This window comes from Amphiura filiformis, chromosome 12 (assembly GCF_039555335.1).
Source record: "Amphiura filiformis chromosome 12, Afil_fr2py, whole genome shotgun sequence".
Lineage (NCBI taxonomy): Eukaryota > Metazoa > Echinodermata > Ophiuroidea > Amphilepidida > Amphiuridae > Amphiura > Amphiura filiformis.
The window spans coordinates 21123569-21135270 of record NC_092639.1 but is presented as its reverse complement, the minus strand read 5'-3'; the positions used below and the strand labels follow the sequence as shown (position 1 = coordinate 21135270).

Below are 11702 nucleotides of genomic sequence, written 5' to 3'. Positions count from 1 at the left end.
AAAATGCGATTTCAGATTTTTGGCCTGTTTTTAAGCTTACCTCCTGTGTGTTTGTCTATTGCAGAAATACGAAAATTTAGCTCTTGTCAAATTCATATTTAGAGAAAAGTCACGATGCTCACGTGTTCGTGGTAGTTTTTGATTGTTATTATGAATATAAAAATGATTGCATGGCTCTGCACAAGGTATATTTTGTAAATATTTGGATTTGTTTACCTGCCGATCGTCTGTTGTCGCCGTGGGTTGAAAATACGGCAGAGAAAATTTGTCATAAAGTGCGTGTGAATTTGGCTTCAAAATTTCACTATTCTGCTAGAAGTTGTACAGAGATCTTATAATATTGTGTAAATAATTTTGTCAGGAACAAAATAAGGTATTACATACCGTCTACGAGTAAATATTGAGGACAAAATTCAGGTTTTTCATGTGTTGTTTCAAAGAATTTTAGATTTGTCATTTTGAAACTTCCCGGCCATCAATCGTCTGAACGTAAACAAGTTCGTCGTATAATTAGAAAAAAAACTTAAAAACGACTTTTGTTGATCAAACTTTAGATTATTTAAGATGTAATTGTTTAAGAATGTAGAATTTTAAGATATTTTTGAGTATTTTAATGTTTTACATGGTCAAAAAGGGGGTCATCAGTTTGATTCCTGATTTAAAAACACTTTAGCAATTGTTCTAGTTATTAAATTGTTGATTTCGTCATGTTCAAATCTTTTCGAAAGTGAGCGCCTGACGCGGAGTGACTGCGCGATATCCATAGTAACGGAGCTTACGCTTTGAACGCAGCCGCCAAAAGGTTCCATGAACGCGTTCAGGAAAGTATATAAAGGCCGTGCACGACGCAAATTAATCAGATTGCTTGGTGGACAATAGTCCACCCAAACCTTCACTCAGTTTGAAGGTAAGCACCGCCAACCAAAGCAAAAACGCCCTACTCTGGAGCTCAGATTGAGCTAGGGGCAGCTTGGCTACCACAATAGTGGCAACACCCGGGTGGTTATGCACTCCGGTGTTTTGGCCTAGCGCCTATGCCTATTGTGCAAGTGACTTGCCGCACACATGCACAAGTCCAATGGAAAATTATGCACTGTATTTTGTGTGCATTCATTGTTGCATGGCAAGTTCGTATAGGTGTACAGACATGGATACTATACTCTGTAGTCGGCCTACTAGGCCTTGGCCTAGCCTATGACTATGTCATGTGATGAGAGATTCTGTTGTATTTTTATGCTTCTCGATTATTCAAGCAGATAGTATGTACTGTTCGGCAGCATTTATTGGTAATTTATTTGGATTTAAAAGAGAGAAATAAGGAAATATCGTCATGATCATCAACAGAGATTGTGTATTTACCAGTTTTACTTGTATTTATGAATTGTGATGTGATAAGACAAATATGAAAGCAAAATAACAATACAAGTTATAACAAAAGAAGCAAATATAAAACAGAATTGTCAAGTCTCATTTTTACCTGTTACTTCTCCATTCATACATCACTGATTCCACATATCTTGGGGAGAATTCTAGTCTTTGATACTACGCTACCACTTGTATGTTTAGAAGGCTAGTCTTCTCCATCAGTCGTTTACAAAAGTATTAGGGGCAAGCTCGGTCCCGTTACAATACAAAGGTACCCCAGTTTGTGACACAGGACCCTATACATGTGTAGACGTATATAGTATCCATGGCACATGGGACTTGATATGTCAGCACTCAGCAGACTTTTTTAGACTATGAGAGTAAAAAAATGCTCTACGGAAATTCAGTGATTTTCTTGTTAAATAGTTACATCGTAAAATAATAAACATGTTTTGGTTTAGGTCAAAATGTGTTAGTAGCATTTAAATGTTGGGTTATATAAAGGTCGTATTTTTTTTTTATATGAAAAAGCACTAAACCAGCATTTTAAAAATGTTGTCAAAATGTTATTTGATATATGACAATGAATAGCTGTGATTTTAAAGAAGTCTCCAGCAATCACATTATGCCTTTAATATATGTTAGAAAAAATAAATTATCAAGCATGAATCACATAGTTTTATTTAAACTCATATTTACCATAAAAAACGAATAAAAACAGCCACCACTCAACACACCATATTTTCAAAATTCCCAGGCTCCGACTGTCTAGGGCAATGACGTCATGGTTATTTGTGCTCAATTGTCGTCAGCCTTCTTTGTATTACTGGAACACAAGACAATTTCGGAGCCCGTTGAGAAACGGATGTTTTCATAGTCAGTATGAGTTGTTTGGGTTTTTTTTAAACCATGTGATTTATGCTTGATAATTATTTTTCGGACATATTGTAAGGTATAATGTTGTGATTGCCTGAGACTTCCTTCAAGGTATATTTTACCATATATCCCGACTCTAAATATAAAAAATTAAAATATTTTGCATTTAGGTTTCCAGGCCACGGGAAACAAACTTCATTCTTTTTAGCCCAAAAGTGCAACTTTTACTTTCCGAGATAATTTTATTTTAATATTTCCAATTTCCTGAATCTATTTCTGTCATTAATGTCTTGAGTTGATGATAAGAGAACAAAGTACCAGTGTTCATGTCAGGCCGTACGCATGATTTCATTTGGGGGGGTGCTGATTTTGAAAAAGTGGACTTTTTTCAAGGGGAGCAGTAAAAAGTGGACTTTCTTCCCAAAATTTGAACCTTTTTTGTCCAATAGAGCGTAAAAACCTGATTTTTTTCTCACTACGCTTGCAAATTCTGAAATTTTGCCTATTTTGGGACCTTTTGTATACTTTTCCAAATTTGCCCCCCCCACGGGCCTGGTTCATGTGTTGGATACGGGCCTGGTTCATGTGTTGGATGACTGAAGTCTGGACTCAGACTTTTAAGTCTGCTTTTCAGTGGACTCAGACTTGACTTCTGGACTCGGATTTGACTTGGACTATAGTCTGAATACCTTCCTTGAGTCAGTAATTTAGATATTGTTTTTTATTGTAAATGTAATGATGAGAAGTATATAAAAAGTTTACATTTTCAGAAAGGAAATGATGCAAGGAATCCATTCCTGCAAAAATTAAAACTTTTTGAGAAAATCTCAAAATTTGATTTTATACTTTACTGACTTGAGGAAGGTTTACGGACTAAAAGTTAGCCAGGGCTACAAGTACAGGGCCTTTTTTTCTTAATTTTTTTACACGCTATACTCGGAGACACGCTATACCCCAAGAACTGCCCCAAGAACCACTAACCGCTGTCCCTGGGGACAGCGGTTAGTGGGTTGTGAGCTATCACTGGGTTTTTAGCAGTTCTCAGTTTATAGCATGGTGTCTCGGAGTATATAGCGTGTAAAAAATAAAAAAAGGCCCTGTGGTAGGGCTACTAAAAGTAGACTCGACTCCAATACTGCCAAGTACAATAAGACCATTACAGTTGCTTGATATTTTATCAAATTTCTGTCAAAAATCTAGTACCAATTTGATGTTGCACAATGTCTTCAATCAATGCCAAATACACACACTACATACAATACTAGGAAAAATATATGGTATAGATTTTCAAATTTCCATTTTTAATTAATATCTTGTCTTCATGTTTCTAAAGTGAACACACTGAGCAACCATTTTCTTCAATGGTATCATGGAATAACACTTATATAATATCTTTCATAGATAGGATGGGATGATGTATATCCCACTTCTATTTTAAAAGCCGACAAGTTCCACTAGTTAGTCAAAGTTTAGTCAGTGACTGAAAGTAATTGTATTGGATGTTTCATATGAAGTCAGATGACCTATGTTGATGCACATTTTAGCAGCGATGTTTTCAGCTCCATCAAAAGTGCATTGTAGTGTCAAGTTGAAAACTGTTGTATAGTACACCTGCATGAAATTGCATTCCACATCATTGTCTTCAAATGACCAAGTCTTTTGTTAAAAATCCAAATGTTGATTATTTTATTTTTAAAGAAACTCTTTTACAAAGCGTCGATTTTGTAACCAAATTTTTCATTGCAAATTACCATAATTTAGTAAGTTGTTTGAAAATTGGTTTCATACTTGGTTTTCAACTTGACATTCGGACGGCTTGCCCGCTGATGATGTATAGCGCAATATAGTCTTATAATTCTATAGTCCATCCGCTGTTATACAGGCCATGGATCGCTTTCTGTTTTTATGCGTGACAACATGGCTATTCTTCTCCTCATTTCCTTGTTGTAAATCGCCTGCATCTCTTCGTAGTTCTCTCGTCTTCGTTTCTGCCATTTCTTCTCGTAGTAACGGTTACGTCTGATGATGTCAATGATGCCTTCTTGGTTAACAGCACTTGCAACAGAGAGAGAGAGAGAGACAAAACCAAAAGAAAATCACTTGTTAATTTTTACCCATCTTAGTTAAAAATCAGTGAAGTGTACCCTATTATGCAATAAATAAAAAAAATAAATGTTGGTATTTATACAGCGCCTTTCACATCTGAACATGTACCAAAGCGCTTTACATTTATTCCGCCGTCGTTAGAATATGTCAGCTGCCATACAATGCCCAAGGCATGCTCATACCTTTAGGCGGCGCTCAATGGACAGTATTCATAACAGCTCCCCATTTCACACCTGGGTGGAGAGGAGTAATCGAGATAAAGTGCCTTACTCAAGGGCACAACACGATGGGGTCGCCGGGGCTCGAACCCGCAACCTTCCGATTATGAGTCGTAGCCCGTTCCGCTCGGCCACCGTGCTCTGCAAAAATATAGGTAAAATGAATAGCACAGGCAAATTCTTTACATTGATCAATTGCGTTTTGTTTAACCTCATCTTTAATACACTGGAACTGTGACTTTCTATTGAATGGAAGAACTTAGTCCCATCTTTTAAAGATCTTTTTAAGGGGGTACTACACCCCCTGATAAATTTTGTGACTAATTTTGCATTTTCTCAAAAAATAACTACACACTGGTAACAGAAGTTATGTATATTATAGGTGCAAGGAATCCAGTTACTACACTGGAATTTCAGTGATTCAAGACAAGTGGTTCATTATATATGTTTTAAGTAATGAGGTACATTCTAGTGGTACCTTTTTTCTTATCATAAATAACGTACTGCTTGTCTAGAGTCACTGATATTCCAGTGTAGTAACTGGATTCCTTGCCCTTATAATATACATAACTTTTGTTACCAGTGTGTTATTATTTTTTGAGAAAATGCAAAAATAGTCTCAAATTTATCAAGGGGTATAGATAGTGTAAATGGGAGAAGAGTCAATTTCATATCAGTTCTAAATACATCATGTACTACATGGCATATTTTTAGGACAAGTCTATATTTTTAGTACCATATAGAGGTAAATCACAAAGTTAAGTTTAGTAACTTTTCATCAGGCATTTCCAGTAAAAATACATACACTTCAAAAATCTCCCACAGTGGGTGTAGATTTCAAATGGAATCACCCACTGAGGTAACCCCATATGAAATCTTTACTCCCTGTGTGGAAGATTAAGGTCATGTCTTCCGACCATAGCATAGGGAATCGTGGGATGTATGGATTTCAACTGGAACTGCCAGTTTTTGCCTCAAGTTTGGTAGTGACGTAGATGTGTATTTTGCCGTTTGCAGTATCAATTTCAAATCGCACAGGTAAAGTTAATCATGCAGGGCGTTCATGTGCATGTACAAGGGCAGTTTCACAGCAAGCTTGCGAATACAGCGCAACTGCAAAAAAGAATTGACGTCTTGCCATCTTGTTCTTTATGTCTTGTCACTACTTCAGGGACTGCCTTTTGACCAATCACTCCTCAACAGCTCTTCTTAAGTTGCATTTGCAAGAGCGATAATTTTATAGCTCCTCTAGATGACTCATTAAATTCTTTATGCTTTAATGGCCACAGGTGCAAACAGCTCTTCTAATGCTCTTCTTGAAAAGACCACAGGAGCATTCTACAGCTCCTTTCTAATTTTCAAAAGGCAGTCCCTGCTACTTGAGGTGAACCAAAGAATAGAGACAGCAAGGGCTTACTTAGGCAGCAGGGGTAGCGCTAGAACTAAACACTCTCCGTAGGTCTGCAGGGACCCCTGAACTTGCAGAAAATGTCAAAACAGGGGGTCCGAACTCTATTTTGGTGGGTCCGGGACACCAAAAAGCAACCTAGCGCTACCCCTGTTAGGCAGCCAGCCGTGTAGGGAGTGTTTTACACACCCAAATGTGTCAGTTAAACACCCACTTTTTACCAACATGGCCAGATACTTTGTACACAAATCATTAAATTTACACACCAAGATTTTTGAATTTACACACCCAAACCTTCAAATCCTGCCTAAGGCCTAGAGAGAGAGAAAGCCAAGTGATAAAACCTACTTGTTTAGAGTTCTGTAAGCAGTATCCACATCTCCATTCTTTACAAACACAGTCCTGGCTACAAAGCGTAGATGTCTAGCCATCTTGCTCTCTATGCCTTGTATAAACTCTGCAAGGAAAAATACAGCTGTTATGAGATAAATTGAAAAGGACACACAGTGAGACATTCTATATACAACATTATTTGATCAACATCGGCATCGCGGGATGACTTGGAAATTATGCCCGCTGTTCAGTTTCGGTACCGGCGGCGGTGTATTCAGCATATTAAATATTTACAATTAACTCTGTAGTATACCTGATCTCATGTACCAAGGCAATACCTTGTGTATTGGTACATGATTCGGCGAGTATATATCAGCAATAGCGAATAAATGGTCGTTTTTTACTCTGTTCAAAACGTCACATGTACACCAAATACAGCCCCCGAAATGGTCTACTTTTAGCGTGCCTTAACAGATTTCTACTAGTAGTGATAGGCTGTACAGCCCAAAAAAAAGGTTGATGTTTCAAACAGCTTAGGGTACCAGCTGAATTGAAGCAGCTAATCCTCCTGAGCATTTTGACACCTTTTAAAAAAAAATCGGATGAAAAATGAGACAGTGCCGGCCAAAAAACGACGCATAAGGGAGATTTCTTGGGACCCCCCCTATTTTTCACTATTTTGACAATTATGGGCATTTTCTTTGCTGTTTGTTGGATTCTAATGATTATTTACATGATTTTGGGTCCCCTGGATATATTTATGCAATTTTTACACAAATCGTATGTTTCGATGCAAGTTTAAGAGCCAATTTAGGATGTGAGGGCGCTGTTCAGCCTAATAGCTGTTACGTAGCCCCCCTACTAAAATTTTATCAGTTCTTATTAATTATCAAATCAAAGTTACTGATAAATAACATCTTCTGTCCAAATTTGAACTCTCAACCTTATTTCACTTGTGCGTGGTACCCATTTGAAAATGTGTAGAGACGCTTCCATTGACTTACATGTGATACAAAGTTCGTTGACCCCTGTATATTGCTATGGGCAGGTTACCCATGTATTGAAAATTAGTGCCACGGCCACACCAAATGTGATAAATGGCTGAAAATTTTAGAATATGGATGATTGATGATTATCTCTAGTATGATTAACTTAAAAATCAAAAATGGTATCGAAATGGGTCGCTATAAGGTAAAGCGCCCTCACGGCCTAATTTTACCCAAAAACGTTAATTCTAAGGACACTAAAAAGTTTCATTTGACACAAAGTGCATAAATTACCTTCCTGGACCTAAAACTATGTAAATAGATACCAAAAATGCATTACATAATCCTTAATGTGATAAAATTCCCTTAAAACTAGAAAATAAGGGACAAATCTGCCCCCCCCCCTTGTGTGTCGTTATTTGGCCGGCACTGTCTCAATTTTTGGCCGATTTCAATGAAATTGGTGTCAAATTACTCAGAACACCAAACTGCATCAAATAAGCTGGTACCCTAAGCAGTTTGCAACTACACCCTTATACAGCCTATCACTACTACTAGGATTTCAATTTTTATTAATGAAGGTGCATGTAGTTTTGAGGAATAACACGGGATGTTTTGAGTTTTATTTCAACTGGTGGTGTAGGAAGGTGAGTGAATTTGTGAATGAGGCCGGGGAATGAGATTTTCTTGTTTCAACGATCCGATAGTAGGATACTGAACGTAGGCTAAAATGTCTAATGACGCCATGTTTACATGAAAACATTAGCTGCTGCGAGGTCAGTGTCGTTCAATTTGTTACCTAAATTCCTTTCAGGATATTGTGATTTCACTTATTGATAATGGTTACAAACGTGCTCCATACAAACTCAAAAGTATGAATGCAAGGTGTTATTGCTGACGATAGAAACATTGTTGCAACGACAACGTCATTAAAAACAGGTATGTCCTACAGATGTTCTTTCGCTGAAACGTGATACAGGCTAGTAAGGCAGTCTGACTCTGTAGTAATAACCACTAATTTACCTCCTATTCTGGCTATGACAGATCTATAGATCAAAGCTCACACTGGAATTAGTTACAGACACAGTCATCTATTACGTCTAGGGATGGGAATCTCTATCATCTCTATATCAAACATACCAGGAACTTGAAATTTTGCCCTAATATGCCTACTACTGAGGTACAGTAGCCCAAACTGACAGCCGAGGTATTCACACCTTCACTCCGACAGTCCGACTTCCACTGATATCGCCTCTCCATTCATTGCATTGTGAGCTAGAAAAAGGATACAGCCAGCCGGGACAGCCAGCCAGCCATTGCAGTGCAATCATGTATAAATGCAGAGTCGCATAATTCTGCAACCTTGCTGTTCATTTTACTGAGTTTTTAGTGTTACGAAAACAAAGATGTTTTAAGCCCAAACAACGCAGAAATTACATCGTCACTTACCAAATTAATTCAGAAGGCAATAAATACTCTATGCTCCACAAAAATAATACACTCAAAGCATTTTCGGCGCTGTTATCATAAAATCGAGTGATGAAAAATCGGCATGAAATCACACACTGTACTGCGCTGTGCTCGGACACAAGGTGCTAGGAGGTCACGTAAAATTGGAGTGTTGCCTGCCTGTGTTCAAAAACGGTGCTAAATGCGAATCATTGAAATCTATTTGTGACGATGTGCTCAACTTCAGTCGCGATTTCGTTGATAAAAATTCCGAGAGCTTCCGAGTATAGCGTAAAATTTTTTTTTCATAATTATTGTGAAATAATGTATCTTCTTCATTTCTTTGTTCCTTAATTCATTTCAATTCAATTTTATTTTATTCAAAATAACATCGTGGTGAACGACCAAATTACCAAAGTTTTTACAATAAGTATAGGTTTATTAAAATCAAATAAAAAATAATGACATGTTTGCAAAAGTACTCATTACAAAATATTAAAATACATTACAAAGGTGTAACTTTATTTCTTTCTTTCTTTTCTCATGCCCTTTATTTATTTATTTCCTTAAATATTTTAACTTTCATTATTACTATTATTTGTAATTTATTTAATTAATTTAGCTGCATTATTATCATTTGTAATTTTGTTGCAGTACAGCTACGCGTAATAGAGAAGTCCTTTTCAGTCTTTTTTAGCTCTGAAAATGTCTCTTAGGAAAGATTTTAATCTTAAAAGCTATCTCGATAACTTAAGGGTAGGTACTGTTGGTCGAAGCAATATCAATATATAATTGAAAAATAACACTTTGATGTTTTGCAACAGTTCATTCTACAAATCATATACCTATAGGCCTACTTTAAAAACTTGCTTGATTTATTGTTGTTAATGAGTTACGTGTGTTTTACAAAGTGTTGTTGTTTCAGACCTCTTTACAACATAACTCAAGAACCACAGGACTTACAAAAGTATATCTGTGATATTTGAATTCATGACATTCGCGATGAAAGTCAATGCAATTTTGCCAAAGCTTACTACAATTCGCAAGATGCTGTGAACTACCAAATCGCAACCTTATTAGCCATTTCGACGATATTACTACGTCATTGTTGAGTGGATCAAGTTACTGTCACTTATAGAAAAGTTTGGCATTTTGGCAAATTATCCTAATAATCAATAAGTGTGCTGGTGCACATGATAAGTAACAAAGAATATTTACCAAGTTCAGGGAAGATCGATTTTGCATAAAAAGCGTTGTATACGGCTGAATGGACTTTTTATTAATGAAACACAAGTGAAGTCTTCTTCAATGATCACATCCGTACAGTCACGCATATCTCTTTCTCATTTACCATTCTGCATAGCATTAAACCGCACAACGAAATACGTTAAGGCATGGTTAAAGTGTGGAGTGAACAATCCGAGTCTACCGCCAGTGTCAGTGCATTATTTAGTACAACGCCAAGAAGAAATAAAGTGCTCTTCATATTTCTTAGGCCTGGTACACTTTGGACACTTTCGGGTTAAAATTAGAAATCATTCCATATTTGAAGTTTACAGCTTAGTTAAAGTTCCTCGCCAATTGTTGAACCTGACAACGCACATCATGAATTCTGAACAAGAATTCAACTACAGCTTCCCGGACACAGATGGGGGATGTCTTAAATCATCTTCCAATGACTCAGTCTTCACCACAACATCAATCATCATCCAAGCAATCTTCATCTTCATCATTGGATGCACCAATGGCAGCATGTTGTACATCTTCTGCAGATGTCATCAACTTCGCAACGTCACCAACTCTCTGATCATCAACTTGGTCATCTGCAACCTCATCATGCTACCAGTCCATACGTTTGATCTGATCTTAGCAATCAAGCCTGGGATCAGCCGTGGATATATGTGTTTACTTCTATGTGGTGCTATATATCTAGTGGTATCGGTAAGCAGCTTGACATTGCTTGCAGTATGTGTAGACAAACTGGTGAAAGTTTTCAGACCTTTTAAATATGAGGAGACAATTACATGGCTTAGAGCTGGTATTTGTTTATCCACTATATGGATATCTGCTTTAACTGTGACAATCTTTATCCCATTTGCTGGTTTAAATCAGGTTAACAGCCTCAGCGCTCTACAATCCACACCATGTGATATCTATGACTTTGTCAAAGTTTTCTATCCAAACTATCCAGTTATCGTAGCCGTCATCTATGGATTTATCCCTTGCATTGCTTTCGGTATCATCTATGGCCGAATTCTAGTTTTCTTGGTGCCTCAAATTCGATCTTCTAAACGCACTCTTCAATCACAGCTTCTTCGTCAAGAAGTGAAGCCTATGGTTACATTCACCGTGATGGTGGTAACGACTGGGTTGGCCTACGGGTCTATAACTGTCATGACCTGGTTGGAAGCGTATGATGAGTCTTTCACTGTTAGTCCAGCTCTGCATTCTGCTATAACCTGGCTGAACTACCTCAACATAACAGTCAACCCATCGGTTTACTGTCTGCGAAGCAGTGCTTTCCAAACAGCATGGAAAAATCATCTTCGATGTCTTCGGCGTCTTCTTCCAAATCCTCAGTATGGATCCACTGGGTTCAGTAGCATTTATCCTGCAGTTGTGTTTGCTGGTCGTAGAAGAATGAGTAGTAAAGTCTTCCCTGACTCGATTGAACTTTGTGTAGAAATGAATAATGATAAGACTTCCACCTAATTGTGATACATTGCAATGTGCTTTATTAATACTGGTAAAAGAAGAAAAATGCATGGACATGATGAATCATTTGAAACTTTTTAAACTTTAAATGGCGCCTTGACAAGCTTTTATATAAGTTGGCAATATCATAGTGTCTTGTCGCATAATTTATAGAGATACTTTCCATCAGATCAGAAAAATTGAAGCAGTATGTCTTGTCTGAAGACATAAGCTGACAAACATTATATTAAACCAAAGACCTTCAAT

The 11702-nt window shown here is 37.2% G+C and overlaps 2 protein-coding genes across 2 annotated transcripts; one reads left to right on the top strand and one right to left on the bottom strand.

Moving 5' to 3' along the window:
- Nucleotides 1–3521: 3521 nt before the first annotated feature.
- LOC140165934 (small ribosomal subunit protein bS21m-like) lies at nt 3522–8874 on the bottom strand. The gene is made up of 3 exons (XM_072189276.1): nt 8742–8874; nt 6322–6430; nt 3522–4296 (listed from the first exon to the last, which is right to left on the bottom strand). The coding sequence occupies exons 2-3, from the start codon at nt 6402–6404 to the stop codon at nt 4116–4118; spliced, it is 264 nt and encodes an 87-aa protein (XP_072045377.1). The 5' UTR covers nt 6405–6430; nt 8742–8874; the 3' UTR covers nt 3522–4115.
- A 1472-nt stretch (nt 8875–10346) lies between these two features.
- Nucleotides 10347–11453, top strand: LOC140166700 (trace amine-associated receptor 13c-like). Its single transcript, XM_072190200.1, has one exon. It carries the CDS (start codon nt 10347–10349, stop codon nt 11451–11453), a length of 1107 nt encoding a protein of 368 aa, XP_072046301.1.
- The last annotated feature ends 249 nt before the right edge of the window (nt 11454–11702 follow it).

Excerpts from the sequence above, each read along its gene's own strand:
- LOC140165934 (XM_072189276.1), bottom strand. The coding sequence starts at position 6,404 with ATGGCTAGACATCTACGCTTTGTAGCCAGGACTGTGTTTGTAAAGAAT. Across the intron at positions 4,297-6,321 it reads GCTTACAGAACTCTAAACAA|TGCTGTTAACCAAGAAGGCA; the intron begins GTAGGTTTTATC and ends CTCTGTTGCAAG.
- LOC140166700 (XM_072190200.1), top strand. The coding sequence starts at position 10,347 with ATGAATTCTGAACAAGAATTCAACTACAGCTTCCCGGACACAGATGGG.